Source organism: Podarcis erhardii (assembly GCF_964252035.2).
Source record: "Podarcis erhardii genome assembly, chromosome: 9".
Lineage (NCBI taxonomy): Eukaryota > Metazoa > Chordata > Lepidosauria > Squamata > Lacertidae > Podarcis > Podarcis erhardii.
Window position 1 is genome coordinate 70,399,926 of NC_138512.1, and position 14,312 is coordinate 70,414,237.

The window sequence follows — 14,312 nt, forward strand, 5'->3', positions numbered from 1 at the left end:
ACATAACAGGGAACAAGGGTGAGAAGGGACATGCAGTGCCTCCTATTTGCCAAGAGGTTGCTGTAGACGTGGCATGGAAGGGTCTGCCAAAGAGGTGGCAGTTCCAGCCTCCAGGGAATGTTGTTGTTGTCGTCATCTTTGGCAATCCCTCGTAGCCGAGTAAGATTGTCTTCCATGAACACGGTGATTCCGTAAGTGACTGTGGAGGCCAATTCTGGATCCACATGTCCTTCCACAGGGGGGACATTGGTTTCCGGGTGGGAAATAACCCAGAGATGCATTTTAAATAAAAGCACACATTCTACTCATGTAAAAACACGCTGATTCCCGGACTGTCCGTGGGCTAAATTTAGAAGGCAAATGGGACTGATCCGTCCCCCAGGCCTTAGTTTACCTAAGGTAAAGGTAAAGGTACCCCTGCCCGTACGGGCCAGTCTTGACAGACTCTGGGGTTGTGCGCCCATCTCACTCAAGAGGCCAGGGGCCAGCGCTGTCCGGAGACACTTCCGGGTCACGTGGCCAGCGTGACAAAGCTGCATCTGGCGAACCAGAGCCGCACACGGAAACGCCGTTTACCTTCCCGCTGGTAAGCGGTCCCTATTTATCTACTTGCACCCAGAGGTGCTTTCGAACTGCTAGGTTGGCAGGCGCTGGGACCGAGCAGCGGGAGCGCACCCCGCCGCAGGGATTCGAACTGCCGACCTTTCGATCGGCAAGTCCTAGGTGCTGAGGCTTTAACCCACAGCGCCACCTGCGTCCCTAGTTTAGTTTACCTACCCATGGGTTAAATAGAAGAAGAAGAGAAAGTGGACGTAAGCTTGCAGGTGCATTCCTCTTCCTGTGTGTTGAATTCCCAAGGGGGTGATAATGTTCCAAAGATTGCCAAAAGATTCCAGCAAAGGCAGGGCAGAACTCTTCCTGGGAAACAATCCGTTCCTTCTCTGAAGGTGCTTTGTTGCTGCAAGGTCTTTTATTCCACAAACAACTGCTTCTTTGACTCTGCCCAGATATGCTTGCTTTTCCTGGATCGTTAAAAGATCACTTTGCCATTTTTGCCATTTTTTCAGAATCTCTGGAGGCATCATTAAAGGGATGTTTATTAATTTAATTATCGAAAAGCCTGCCGGTTTAAGATAAGAAGGCAACAGCATGTTGACTCAAGTTCCACAAAGATGGAAATCTGGAAGCTCAGACCTGTGCCTTAACAGATGTGTCTTGTGATCAGCAATGATGTTGTGCAATGTAATGAATTGTGCTTGCTTACAATTTGCCCTCATTTGGGGCAAATTTGGGCCTAGGCACCCCCAGTTATTATTTTTAAACTTATTTTAGATATTGGGGGTGTACTTACATGCCCTTTTCAGTGCCTTGAAGATAGAGTTGAGCTTTCGGCTGGACAGGAATCAACCCAGCCCTTCGGAGAATACTCTCTTAAACGCAATGGGTGTATGATTTATGGTGTCCCAGAGATAATTTGGGGGGTTACATCCTGATTTTCTTACTTGTTATTCTCATTCGAGGTTCTTCGCAAGTGTTGCACAAGCACAACAACCTTGATCAGAGAATGTTGGTCCAGTAGGGCGAGTCTGACAAATTTGGTTTCTCTCCTTTTCACAGTGTCCAGTTAGATTTCCACAGCAAACTACGCTGAAAAAAATATCCCCATGAAAATTCAACAGTATATCTGTGCAAATTTCTCACAACACACACACTTTTGTATGCAGATTTTTAACATACAGATTTTTGCATGAAGGTTTCCCTAATAGAATCATAGAGTTGGAAGAGACCACAAGGGCCATCGAGTCCAACCCCCTGCCAAGCAGGAAACACCATCAGAGCACTCCTGACATATGGTTGTCAAGCCTCTGCTTAAAGACCTCCAATATCATGCATTTTTATGTTACGGTCACAATATATGCATTTCTGTACCACATTGACTGGAGAACTGCGTCACAAAATTTGGAGAAATGCAAAGCTTGAAGGATTCTGGTGTTTCAGTTAATGTATTAGTTTGAGAAGTGAGAATTCTCACTTAAATGCAAACAGAATCTAATTTACCACCCAGAGTGGCTTGGGGCAACCCAGTCAGATGAGTGAGGTACGAATAAAACAACAACAAACCCCTTTGTTTGTCTCCAAAGGGACTGAGACTTCCAACCACAGAGACATACAATATGGGGTATACCAAATCATTCCTGAACTTTGGAGTTTAGGAACATATTGACTTTTTTTTTCCAAGTAAATTTTTATTGCTTTCCTTACATATTCTTTTCCAACAAACCATATTAATGCCATACATTCCCTTTGACTCTGCCGAGTCGTGACTCCCCTCCCTCCCTGCAGTTGGTATATTTAACCCCTTTCTATCGCGCACATCAATCTCACAATAGTGCTATTATACATTGAAGGTATTATGTCAATCCTGCTAGTGTCTTGACCTCTTTACAATTCTCCTTTAAATATTCAATAAGTTTACTCCAGTTATTTTGGTATCTTTGATTTTCCTGGTCCCGGATCCTCCCTGACAATTTGGCAAGTTCTGCATATTCTGCCAACTTCAACTTCACCTGCCACTCCTGGATGGTTGGTATGTCTGGTGTTTTCCATCTTTGGGCCAGGAGGGTTCTTGTGGCAGCCGTAGCATACATAAACAGATTTTGGTCTCCCATTTTGATTTCCATTCCTATTAAGCCTAATAGACACGCTTCCAGTCTTTTGGGGAAAGTATACCTAAATATATATATATATATTTATATGATATTTATTAAAATTTTCCAATTTATTACAAAAAGAAAAAGCAACAGACAAAAAAGCAAAAATACACAATTAAAACAAACAAGTATTGTTCCCATTTCTTATTTCCATTACCTTATATCCCGGACCTCCTCTCACCTCCACCTTTTGTATTCCTATTCAGATTCTTAATTCAGCAAATCCTTATTATAACTTAATATAACTTATTTTAGCTTATTGTTCAACCTTTACATTACAGCTGGTAACCATTTAATTTCAGTCCAACATCATTCTAACATTCATTAATTTTGCAGTATTTCTGTAAATAGTCTTTAAATTTCCTCCAATCCTCTTCCGCCGACTCTTTTCCCTGGTCTCGGATTCTGCTGGTCATTTCTGCCAGTCCCATGTAATCGATCAGCTTCATCTGCCATTCCTCCAGAGTGGGTAAATCTTGTGTCTTCCAATATTTTGCGAAAAGAATTCTTGCTGCAGTTGTTGCGTACATAAAAAAAGTTCTGTCCTTCTTTGGTACCAATTGGCCAACCATGCCCAGGAGAAAGGCCTCTGGTTTTTTCAAGAAGGTGTACTTAAGTACCTTTTTCAATTCATTATAAATCATTTCCCATATACCTAAATATTTTTTTGAGTTCATTATAAATTGATTCCCATAATTTTTTAACCTTAGCACAGGTCCACCACATAAGAAAATAATCCCCATCTACTTTTTTACATTTCCCAGGAACATATAGACTTTTTAAAGCTTTCTGGTTAAGCTGCGCTTCCAACTTTTGCACAGATCCTTGTGAACCAGGAGCGTTGACCATGCAAGGCTACTTTTGGGTCCTGCCCTACCTCACTGAAAGCCAATAAAAGTGATTTACGTCTCAGTCTTTCCAGTGTCTCCTGCTGCCTGCTTTTCTGCTGGCATCCAAAACCCAGATCAAACAATGAACAAATGTTTCAGCAAATGCCAGCCAGGAGGTTGCTGGCATCGATTGCACACAGAAATAGTGTCAGCCGCTTGTGTTTGTTATCAATGTTCCCATTCATCTGAAGCAGGTTAGGGGTTTGGGGGGGGTTTTGCCCATTGACTCTGATTTCCCCCAGCTTGAATTTCTGGATATCTGAGCAGACCCTCCACTCACAACACACACTTTCAGTCATGTGGTGCAGTTTGCCCAGCTATTTAAAAACAACTGGGGGGGGGGTCTTCCTGGCTGAGTCCTTTAAAAAGGCAGCTGCCTTGACTTCTTTCGCTGAGTCACAGAGCTGAGAATAGAGGGAAGAGAGCCTTGCTGCCTTTATTCACTGGCTGGACACTAGCAAGACGGCACCATGGAGTGTGTGAGTCCTGGATTGTTGCTGTTAGGAAAGCAGGCTGTTGCTGCTGAGCTTGCAAGACATGGTACTGTAACTGAGCAGGGCTGGAGAACTAAGGGGCATTAATAAGTAGCCGGTCAGAGGCAGTAATGGTTCTGAATACCAGTTATTGGAAACTGTAGGAAGAGAGAGGGCTCTTGTAATCAGGTCCTGGTTGCAGATTTCCCACGGGCGTTTGGTTGGCCACTGTAAGAATAGGATGGTAGGTAGATTAGATGGGTTATTGGCCTCATCTAACAGGTTCTCCTGATGTTCTCGGGTTGTTCTCTTTGGAGAAAAGTTAGCCTGTTTCCTGTTGTATGCAACTTGCATTTCTTCTTGTTTCTGGTTTCCTAAGTGAACATTCTTGGTGCTTTGTCAGCGGGACAGATCTCTGTTGATGATGCTGTGCCATTAATTACACACACACACACACACACACACACACACACACTGCTTTCTAAAAAAGATTGGTGTCTTGTCCTAAATAGCTTATTATTGCAGGAGAGACAAAGGTAACTGAAGAGATGAATGCGTGCAACAACAACGACAAAAAAGACTTTTTGCATGCTCAAAGGGAATGTGAGCCAAAGTTTTAAGTAAGGACCTCACAGAATAGATTGGGATTTCTAAAGCCCGGTGTGTAAACTCACCGTACTGATCAATGCTCCTTAGCATTTTAATTTCACGGTGAATCTGGTGGCTTCCTTCTCACAGGATAAAAGGTAAAGGGACCCCTGACCATTAGGTCCAATCGCGGATGACTCTGCGGTTGCGGCACTCATCTCACTTTACTGGCCGAGGGAGCCAGCGTACAGCTTCCGGGTCATGTGGCCAGCATGACTAAGCCGCTTCTGGTGAACCAGAGCAGCGCACAGAAACTTCTTTACCTTCCCGCCGGAGTGGTACCTACTTATCTACTTTCACTTTGACGTGCTTTTGAACTGCTAGGTTGGCAGGAGCAGGGACTGAACAATCGGAGCTCACCCCGTCGCGGGGATCTGAACCGCCAATCTTCTGATTGGCAAGTCCTAGGCTCTGTGGTTTAACCCACAGATTTAACTCTAAGCACATTTAGGGCTCTGATTTGGACTGAAGGAGTGGTGCTGGGGAAACTAGCAACTTAGTGCTGAATTGGAACAAATGCTGGATAGCTCTGTCGGTTAGAGCACGGTGCTGAACATGCCAAGGTCTCAGGTTTGATCCCCATTCGGGACAGGTCCGTGTTCCTGCATTGCAGGGGGTTGAACTAGATGACCCCCAGGGTACCTTCCAACTCTGATTCTATGATTCCTATGAAATGGCAGCCATGCTTTCTGCAGATTGCTGTTTGTTCCAATTTATCACTAAAGAGCGGGTTTTGTAGGAGTAATGGCAGAGCAAAGGCAAAACCGATTGGATCTGTGCTTACTAGGCATGGGACAAGCCCTGTCTATTCTTACCTGGCTTAGCTGTTGCTGCTTCCTTGGTCCTGTACAGTCATACCTCGGGTTACAGACACTTCGAGTTGCGGTTTTTTTCGGCGGGTTACAGACCGCCGAAACCCGAAAGTACCGGAATGGGTTACTTCCGGTTTTTGGTGGTCTCACATGCACAGAAGCGCTAAATCGCACTTTGCACATGCACAGAAGCACCAAATTGAAACCCCTGCGTGCGCAGATGTGCCGCTGCGGGTTGCGGACGCTGTGGGTTGCAGACGTGCATCCTACACAGATCACGTTCGCAACCCGAGCATCCACTGTATTCTCATTTCCATTTTCCCAGGGACTGCATGCATTGGTGGCTTGTTCAAGAGGGGCTGGCTGTGGAATCGGAACACAAATTTTAACTGCCATGGCGATCACTGGTTTTTAGGCTTGAAGGCTTGTTTTTAGAGATAGCTAGACAAAGAGGATTGATCCAGTTGCAGTTAGCCAAGGCCATCCTGGTTTGGAGAAACCCATCACAAAAAAATCCGTGGAGGCCTTTGCCCACCTAGCCTGGGACGCCCCGGACTGACTCCAGCTGCAAAATCTGAGGCTGCTGAACCGACTAGGGTGTTGGGGTATTGCTTAGTGGGGTTTTTTTTTGGGGGGGTGAGGTTCTTTCTGGTTTTTGATACTAATTTTTTATATCTTAACTTTAGATCTTATGTTGGTAGTTCGAGCCCACCCAGCTGTGGGAGAGATTCCTGCGCTGCGGAGGGTTGGAACAGAAGGGTTGCCATATGTCTGGAATTTCCAGGACATAGCTGGGATTCGGTAGTCAGAAACAGTGTCAGGGCGGAAATAGCTGAGATGTCCGGGGAAATCCAGACATTTGGCAACCCATGTTGAAAGTGTAGATTTTGGTGAATTTCATTAAAAACAGCTCAAAAACTACTACTTCTTCTTTTGAGATAAAACTCAACAACTCTGTGTCCGAATTTTCACTTTTTGAAATATGGCAACCCAGTAATAGAGGAACCTGGAGGTCCCTTCCAATTTCTATGGTTCTATGTGGAAAGTGTTTACTTTTGTTGTGTATTTTGAAGTTTTATTTATTGTTTATGACTACTGTAACGTTTCTGTGTGCTGCTCTGGTTCGCCAGAAGCGGCTTAGTCATGCTGGCCACATGACCCGGAAGCTGTATGCCGGCTCCCTCGGCCAATAAAGCGAGATGAGTGCCGCAACCCCAGAGTCGGTCACAACCGCACCTAATGGTCAGGGGTCCCTTTACCTTTACCTTACTGTAATTATGTCCCCCTCCCCCCCAGGTTGTAAGCTGCCTTGCTCATGGCTTTAACTATGGAAAGGTGGCATACAAATAAACTTATGCATTTATGGTGGTGTCCTTAAGTTCTGACGGTGGTTGGTTGGCTGGAGGACAGAGAAGGGTGTGTGCCCCACTATGGCACTGTGCAAATGATGATGGTAGCTCCACCCACTTCAGCCTCTGCCCCCACCCACCACTTGCATGTGGCCCCTGGAAAGTTACCAAGAAGTAAATGCGGCCCTCAAGCTTAAAGAGGTTCCTATTTATTGTCTATTTATTTATTGCTTGGTTTGCTTCCTTTTGTCCTGTCTTATAGCAACTGGGAAGTCTGCTCCTCCATGATCCATATTTCTTTTTCTTTTTTTTTAATTTTCAAAGATCTTTATTGAAACTTAACATATATACATAATAACCAAAATTCCCAATGATTCCCTCACATAAAATAAAATATCTTAATTACAACAGCTGCATAATTATACACTTAATTATAAAATCCACCCACCCCCTACTTCCCTCCACAGCAATTTGACTTCTTTCTATTTCTTTCTACCTTTTCCCCCTTGCATTCTATAATAAATTATTTTTGTTAAATTCTGATTTTTCCTTCTTTCTTTATTGGTTTTGTCATTACTTACCTTTTTCATTCTAAGCCTATTAACGTGTCATTTTTAGAACAATATTTTGACATATCATCTTTGAAATACTTCCACTCCATTCTTAACTTTTGATTTGATTGATATCTTATAATTGAAGTTAATTTTGCCAATTCTATATACTCACTTAATTTACAAATCCTTTGTTGGTGTGTCTGAAATTTCCATTTAGTAGCAATCACTACCCTGGCAGCTGTTGTTGCATATAAAAAGATTGTTTTTTTTCATACGTGGCATGAGGAACTTAAGAAAATGCTTAAAAACAACAACACCTTGATAAAAAAAACCCCTGAAGCTTATCTGTTAGGGTTGGTGGGCAAAAACATGATCCATACTTTCAATGTGGTTTTCTTGGTTTAATTTCCACTCGTCTTTCTCCAGGGCCGTCTTACCCATAGGCCCTAGGGGTGCAGGGCACCCGGGCGCTGGGCCGAGAGTCCAGGGCCCGAGAGTTGAGTCCGGAGATGAGCCCACCCATTGGTAGGAGCATCGCGGTGGGCTCTTCTGCTGCGGGAGGCTCTGTGCCGTGAGTTCGGGTGCGACCGAGCCAGTGAGATTCTGAGGCAGCCAGCTGGCTCTGCCCTCCTGCACACCTGGGTCTTGGCAACCTGGGGCTGGTGGTGGCGCCGGGCAGATCTTTTCACCCTTAAGACAGCCCTGCCTTTCTCTCCTGAATCTCAAATAAGTTTTTCTCCTCCTGCTGCAGGGACTGGTTGCTACTCATCTGAAACTTCAGCATGGAGAGACGGTTGAGGTGAAGGGGAAGATCTTGTCCGATTGCAAAGAGTAAGTTGAGAAGGAGGGGAAAGTGTCTCCAAGTAATACTGGGACTTGTGGTGCTTTTGCTCCTGCTTGTGGTGGGCTGAGGAACCTTAGGGTACAGGAGCCAAGTGGGGTCCTCCACACCTCTGACATATGGCCCTCGGAAGCCTGCCCAGAAGAGAACGCAGCCCTACCTTACAAGGTTGTTGTGACTTTTAAAAAATCATTTTTATTAGTTTTTTTTAACATAGCATTTCCAACAATCATATAACATAACTTCTTATCTTATACAATGTTTTAGACTTCCATCAACACCTCTGATGATTTTCTGTTCTTTATCACTTATTCTGCATTTCTTAATTTATCTATTACTCTTAATTATCATCAACTAATAATTCTCCTCATAGTCTTTCTTGCAATATTTCATACAGTCCTCCTTACAAAACTTCTTGCAGTCCTACTAGCGTAATCTGTTCATTACTATTACTTTTCAAATAGTTTGTATATTTACTTCCATCTTCTAAGAATCTCTGGTCCCGCAGGTTTCGAATCCTTCCTGTTAATTTATCCAATTCTACATAGTTCATCAATTTCATCTGCCATTCTTCTTTCGTTGGTAATTCTTCTTGCTTCCATTTTGGTGCCAAAAGGTTGTTGTGACTAATTGAAGGGGGAAAGTGGGGCTGGGGTATTGGCATGAGTTATGTACTGTACGTGTCATGGGAAAGCATGATTTAGGCTCCATCATTTCACCTCATCTCTAGGGCTTCAGGGAATCCGATCCCTCCCCCAGTGGCAGCCAGTAAGCAGACAAACGAGGAAATCTTACCAAGTAATTTATTCCATAGATCACAAAGATGAAGGAATGCAGCCTCCCTAAAATAATGGCATTGCTCCAAATAAAGTCCAACCCCCTCCATCGGTGTAGTGGTTAGGAGCAATGGACTCGTAATCTGGTGAACCGAGTTCGATTCCCTGCTCCTCCATATTCAGCTGCTGGGTGACCTTGGGCCAGTCACACTTCTTTGAAGTCTCTCAGCCTCACTCACATCACAGAGTGTTTGTTGTGGGGGAGGAAGGGAAAGGCGATTGTTAGCCGCTTTGAGACTCCTTTGGGTAGTGATAGAGCGGGATATCAAATCCAAACTCTTCTTCTTCTTCCATCCCTGTTAAAGTTTGTGGGTCGTAAATCCTTTGACCCACTGAGTCTGCTGCAACGGCCCTGTAATAAATTTGATTTATTGCCACTCCGACAAACTTCCACTTGCGCGCTGCCACTCTTCTCAGTTGCTGGATGATAGCAGAGTTCACACGCAGTGTAAAATGGCTCAACTGTGTCGACGTGGTGTCTCCAATAACTCAGCTCGACACCAGTGCTTCTATTCTATCACTCTTTATTTAGAAGCATAACAAACAGAAAAGAAAAACCTACAGAATCTAGCTGCATGTTCACAGCTTTCTGTCTCTAACAAAAACGAAACTACCTTGCTCACATTCTCAGACAGACTGCTCTCCAGAGAGAGCTCAGCCCCCACAGAGCACAGATCAAAGGAAAATGCCCAGGTCATGTGGGCAGTGCACCCAGTGAATCAAGAACGCTCCTGGAGTGTTAACTCTTAACTGTCCAGAACCACAACAATCCCTCCTATTCTACGTCACCCTTATAATGGCTAATCTGAGCTTTCTGTCTCTGAGCCTTCTGTTTTACTACCTTTAATGCTCGCCTGGTCCTGTGCAGGGTGAATCAGGAATGCTTTCCAAAGACACTGAGTCTGTTAGTTATCTCTCCCCCAGTGTTTCTTCTTCCTGCTGTCCCTCTCCCAATATTTCCCATCTCCACTGCAGCCTCTGAACTATGGCCTTCTGCAAACCGCTGTTCTAGATCTATACTGTCTTCTTGTTCTTGGGAAGGTTCAGGAGAAGGTGGAGGGCATCCCCCACCATTCCTCCTCAGTCCAGCCCCTGACAACATTGGTCTACCTACAGCTCGAGACATATAATTGCTGCAGAATACTCTGCAACAATAAGTGGTGTAACCTGGTTTTATATTTTTATTTTAAAATCGAAGTGTTTTCAATCACACAGAAGATATTCCAGCTAGCAGGTGTCTATGCCTAGTATAGGGAGCTGCATAGCAGTTGCTGCTTCTATGAAAATCCAATAAGCTACTCACACATGTGTTTCTTCTGAAAATAGGTGTGTCAATTGGAACTTATAATATGGTTTAGCTCTGTAGATTGCATAGCATAAGTATAATGGTTGTCATAACTTAAATATGACATGAGATTCTCTCTCTCTCTCTCTCTCTCTCTCTCTCTCTCTCATTTTGATTAAATTTTCTTTTTTGCAATTTAAAATACTCATTTTAACATCCTTAAAATATCAATGACTTCCCTTCTCCTTTTTTTATGGTTTATTTTGCATATCATAAATCCCTGCATATTTTACAAAAACTAAACCATTCAGTATTCCATCATTTCATCCATCAAAACTTATTTACACTGTTGAATTTATCTTAATGCTGCCAGCGTTTTCAGGGGTACACATCCCCCCCCCATATATTCAATAAATGTTTTCCAGTCTTCTCTAGACGTATGTTCTTCTTGTTCTCTTATTCTATATGTTAAATCTGCGAGCTGCGCATATTCTGTCAGGTTAAGTTGCCATTCTTCTTTAGCTGGGACCTCGCTCGTTTTCCATTTTTAAATATGACATGAGATTCTCCATCACAAACATGACTTGACGTTGGTACAGGCCTCATTCCAGCCTCATCTCAAAACGTGCCCTGAAGGTATTCAGGGGAGCATCGTGAGTTCCTCACGCCTTGTAATAAAGGTCAGTGCATGTACATCAAGTTGCCAAGTAGAGTCTATTCCAGGCATAGGCAAACTCAGCCCTCCAGATGTTTTGGGACTACAACTCCCATCATCCCTAGCTAACAGGACCAGTGGTCAGGGATGATGGGAACTGTAGTCCCAAAACATCTGGAGGGCTGAGTTTGCCTATGCCTGGTCTATCCCAATTCTTGGATGGGGGCCATCAATAGACCAGGCATAGGCAAACTCAGCCCTCTAGATGTTTTGGGACTACAATTCCCACCGCCCAGTACAGTCAAAGCTCACAAGGGTGAGTTTCATTCAAACATTTAATTTGCAAAAAGGTTGAGCTGGGCGGGAACTCTGGGGGAAAGACAACAAGAGCAACTGGAATTGCTCATCTCAAGCACTCCTCTGTTCCTCACTAAAGATATATTAGCAAGAAATAATATAAATACACCAAGTTCAGAACAGTTGGTGGGCTCTCCTAGGTCCCAAGGAATCAGCAAACACCTTAAGGACAGATCTATTCTGTCTCCCACCCCCACCTCAATTTCTTAACTTGCTATTAGTGTGGGTTCTCTGGCAAAATTGTCAGGCCCATGCCAGGCTTTGAAAATAGGTTAGGGGTTCTGTCCCTCTCCAGATCAAGGTGTGTACGCATGGTAGGATTTGCTGCCTGCTAAAATTGTAATTTTACCATCTGAAACGGCATGCATGAATTCTGTCATTTTCACTTTGTGTAATAAACTAAGCTTTCTTTGTTGATTTCCCTCTCAACAATCTTAAGGGTAAAGCTATTGGATTTTCTCTCTAAAAATTACTGGGTGACCTGTCTGGTATTTCAGGGGTCTTTAGGACTGCCAGCCCAGAATAAAACAATGTTATTGGATGTCAGGGGTTTGATTTAGGCAGGAATAGAGGCAAACACATATTAGTAAACGGACACGTGTTATAGCGCTAGCAAAAGACCCCAAAGCTCTTGTTGGGGTGTGTGTGTGTGTCTGTGTGTGGACACGTGAGTGCTTGTTACGCATGTGAATTCAGACACATACAGCAACAGTTCTGTCTGCCATCCTCTCCAAGATTTGTTGTGAATCTGGGCCAAGACTGCGACAACATCGCCCTTCACTTCAACCCGCGTTTTGACTGCAAGGGGGATGTGAACACCATCGTCTGCAACTCTAAGGAAAATGGGGAATGGGGAGAAGAGCAGAGAGAAAGCGACTTCCCTTTTGAGCAGGACGGCAAAGTTCAGGTGAGGGCTTAGCAGTGTAAACCAAATGCACTTACTGAAGATGTGCAGGAAAATGCATATATTGGTGATGTGCAGCTTATTTTTTAGTTGCTGTTTTCTTAGTGTTTCATAGACTGTGATTGTTTTATTGATGATTATTTGACTGATGATTTGTTAATTATTTTATATGATCAATGCTGTGTTTGTGATGTTCTGTTATACTGTATTATGTCATTGCTATTTATCGTTTGTGAGCCGCTTTGAGATAAATTTGAATGAAAAGTGACACAGAAATAAAATCTGCTCATCCACTCCAAGGGAGGCGAGTGGAACAGGCAGGGAGGTGGCTTTCCTGGGATTCCTGGCTCAATAATAATAATAATAATAATAATAATAATAATAATAATAATACTTACTTTATTATTTATACCCCACCCGTCTGGCTGGGTTTCCTCAGCCACTCTGGGCTGCTCCCAACAGAATATTAAAAACACAATAAAACATCCAGCATCGAAAACTTCCCTAATTATGCAGGGAGGCAGTATGTTGAGGTGATAAAGATGCCAATGGACACTCTCTGGACAGCCACTTGCACTGTCTACAAAATGGCTGCCATTCCCCTTTGGGGCATGTAAAATAAAAATAAAAATGGCGTCTCCCACACTCGTCATGATTCTTTCTTTTGCTTCTTGCAGCTTTCCTTCACCTTTCTTCCCGGTGAGATCAAGGTGCTTCTAGCAGAGGGCCACGAAATCTCCTTCCTCAACCGGCTGGGCCTGAAGACCATCGAGTACATTGCGGTGGAAGGGGACTTCAAGATTCGAGTCCTCAAATTTCCCTAATCTAGTCCTCCGTCCCCTTCGCCTTGTTACATGGCTGAACAAAACTCAGCTGTGTTCTTCCAAAAAAAGTAGGCCGCTTAACATGGTTCTATTTTATAACCTGGATGGGGAAACCTTTTTCACCCAAAGAGTCGGATTCCCTCCTGGGAGACCTCCCAGTGCATTGAAAAACATCTCCATGGTAAAAGATGAATAAATTTTGGGACAGTCAACTGTGTAAGATATCCCATTCTTCCACTTGCAGATGGTTGGAGTGTTGTAAGGTAGTAAAATCCTGGCTGGGGCTGAAGGGAGTTGCAGACCAAAATATTTGGAGAGCACCATTTTGGTAACAGCTGGTGTAGGGTGGACTTCAGGACAGAGCAGAGTTTGCTCTGAATCACCTTAAGGTTCTGGCTCTAGGTGAGGCTGGGAAGTGAGAGGCACAAAACCTTAGAGAGCAGCTGTGGACATTGTGGACATTGCTGAGCTAGATGTAAGGTCAAAATTTTCTATATGTGAACACAAAAGCTGAGGGCTCTCATCACTTTGCGGCGGGGGGGGGGGGGGGAGCAACCGTGAGAGTTGCAGTCTTCCCAGCCTGTCCCCTGCTTCATCCATGTAGATTGTAAAATGAGGTTTCCTTGGACTCAAAAGGTTTTTGAACACTTGTGCTTGTTTGAGTGATGAGCCCGAAGCAAGAGGAATGTAGCTGCTCCACCCTTCTTGGTTTTCACAAATCCTGATCAGTGGAAACAGCTGGGAACGTTCTCTCTCTGGCCAAGGAATCTAAAAGCAGCAGATGATCAGAGTGGGAACAGGAAACAGTTTCACTCTTTTATTTATCTGCAGGGTTGAAAGAGTTGTGCATTGGCTACACAGCGCAAGCGTTACTTTCCTTTTTAAATTCAGGTAGGTAGCCGTGTTGGTCTGATGCAGTTGAAATAAATAAAAAAATTGTCCAGTAGCACCTTATAGACTGAGACCAACTAACTTTGTTCTGGGTATAAGCTTTTGTGTGCATGCACACTTCTTTTGAAGAAGGGAGATGGTGGTGCTGTGGTCTAAACCAGTGTTTCCCAACCTTTTTTGGGCAAAGGCACACTTGTTTCATGAAAAAAATCTCGAGGCACACCACCATTAGAAAATGTTTAAAAAATTAACTCTGTGCCTATATTGACTATATATAAAGTA

At 43.8% G+C, this 14,312-nt stretch overlaps 1 protein-coding gene across 1 annotated transcript; it reads left to right on the top strand.

Annotated features, from left to right (window-relative positions):
- The first annotated feature begins 3,943 nt into the window (after nt 1–3,943).
- On the top strand, nt 3,944–13,351 carry LOC309350377 (16 kDa beta-galactoside-binding lectin-like). The gene is made up of 4 exons (XM_081877424.1): nt 3,944–4,080; nt 8,189–8,268; nt 12,147–12,318; nt 12,993–13,351. Exons 1-4 carry the CDS (start codon nt 4,072–4,074, stop codon nt 13,137–13,139), a joined length of 408 nt encoding a protein of 135 aa, XP_081733550.1. The 5' UTR covers nt 3,944–4,071; the 3' UTR covers nt 13,140–13,351.
- The last annotated feature ends 961 nt before the right edge of the window (nt 13,352–14,312 follow it).

Excerpts from the sequence above, each read along its gene's own strand:
- LOC309350377 (XM_081877424.1), top strand. Across the intron at positions 8,269-12,146 it reads ATCTTGTCCGATTGCAAAGA|ATTTGTTGTGAATCTGGGCC; the intron begins GTAAGTTGAGAA and ends ATCCTCTCCAAG. Across the intron at positions 12,319-12,992 it reads AGCAGGACGGCAAAGTTCAG|CTTTCCTTCACCTTTCTTCC; the intron begins GTGAGGGCTTAG and ends TGCTTCTTGCAG.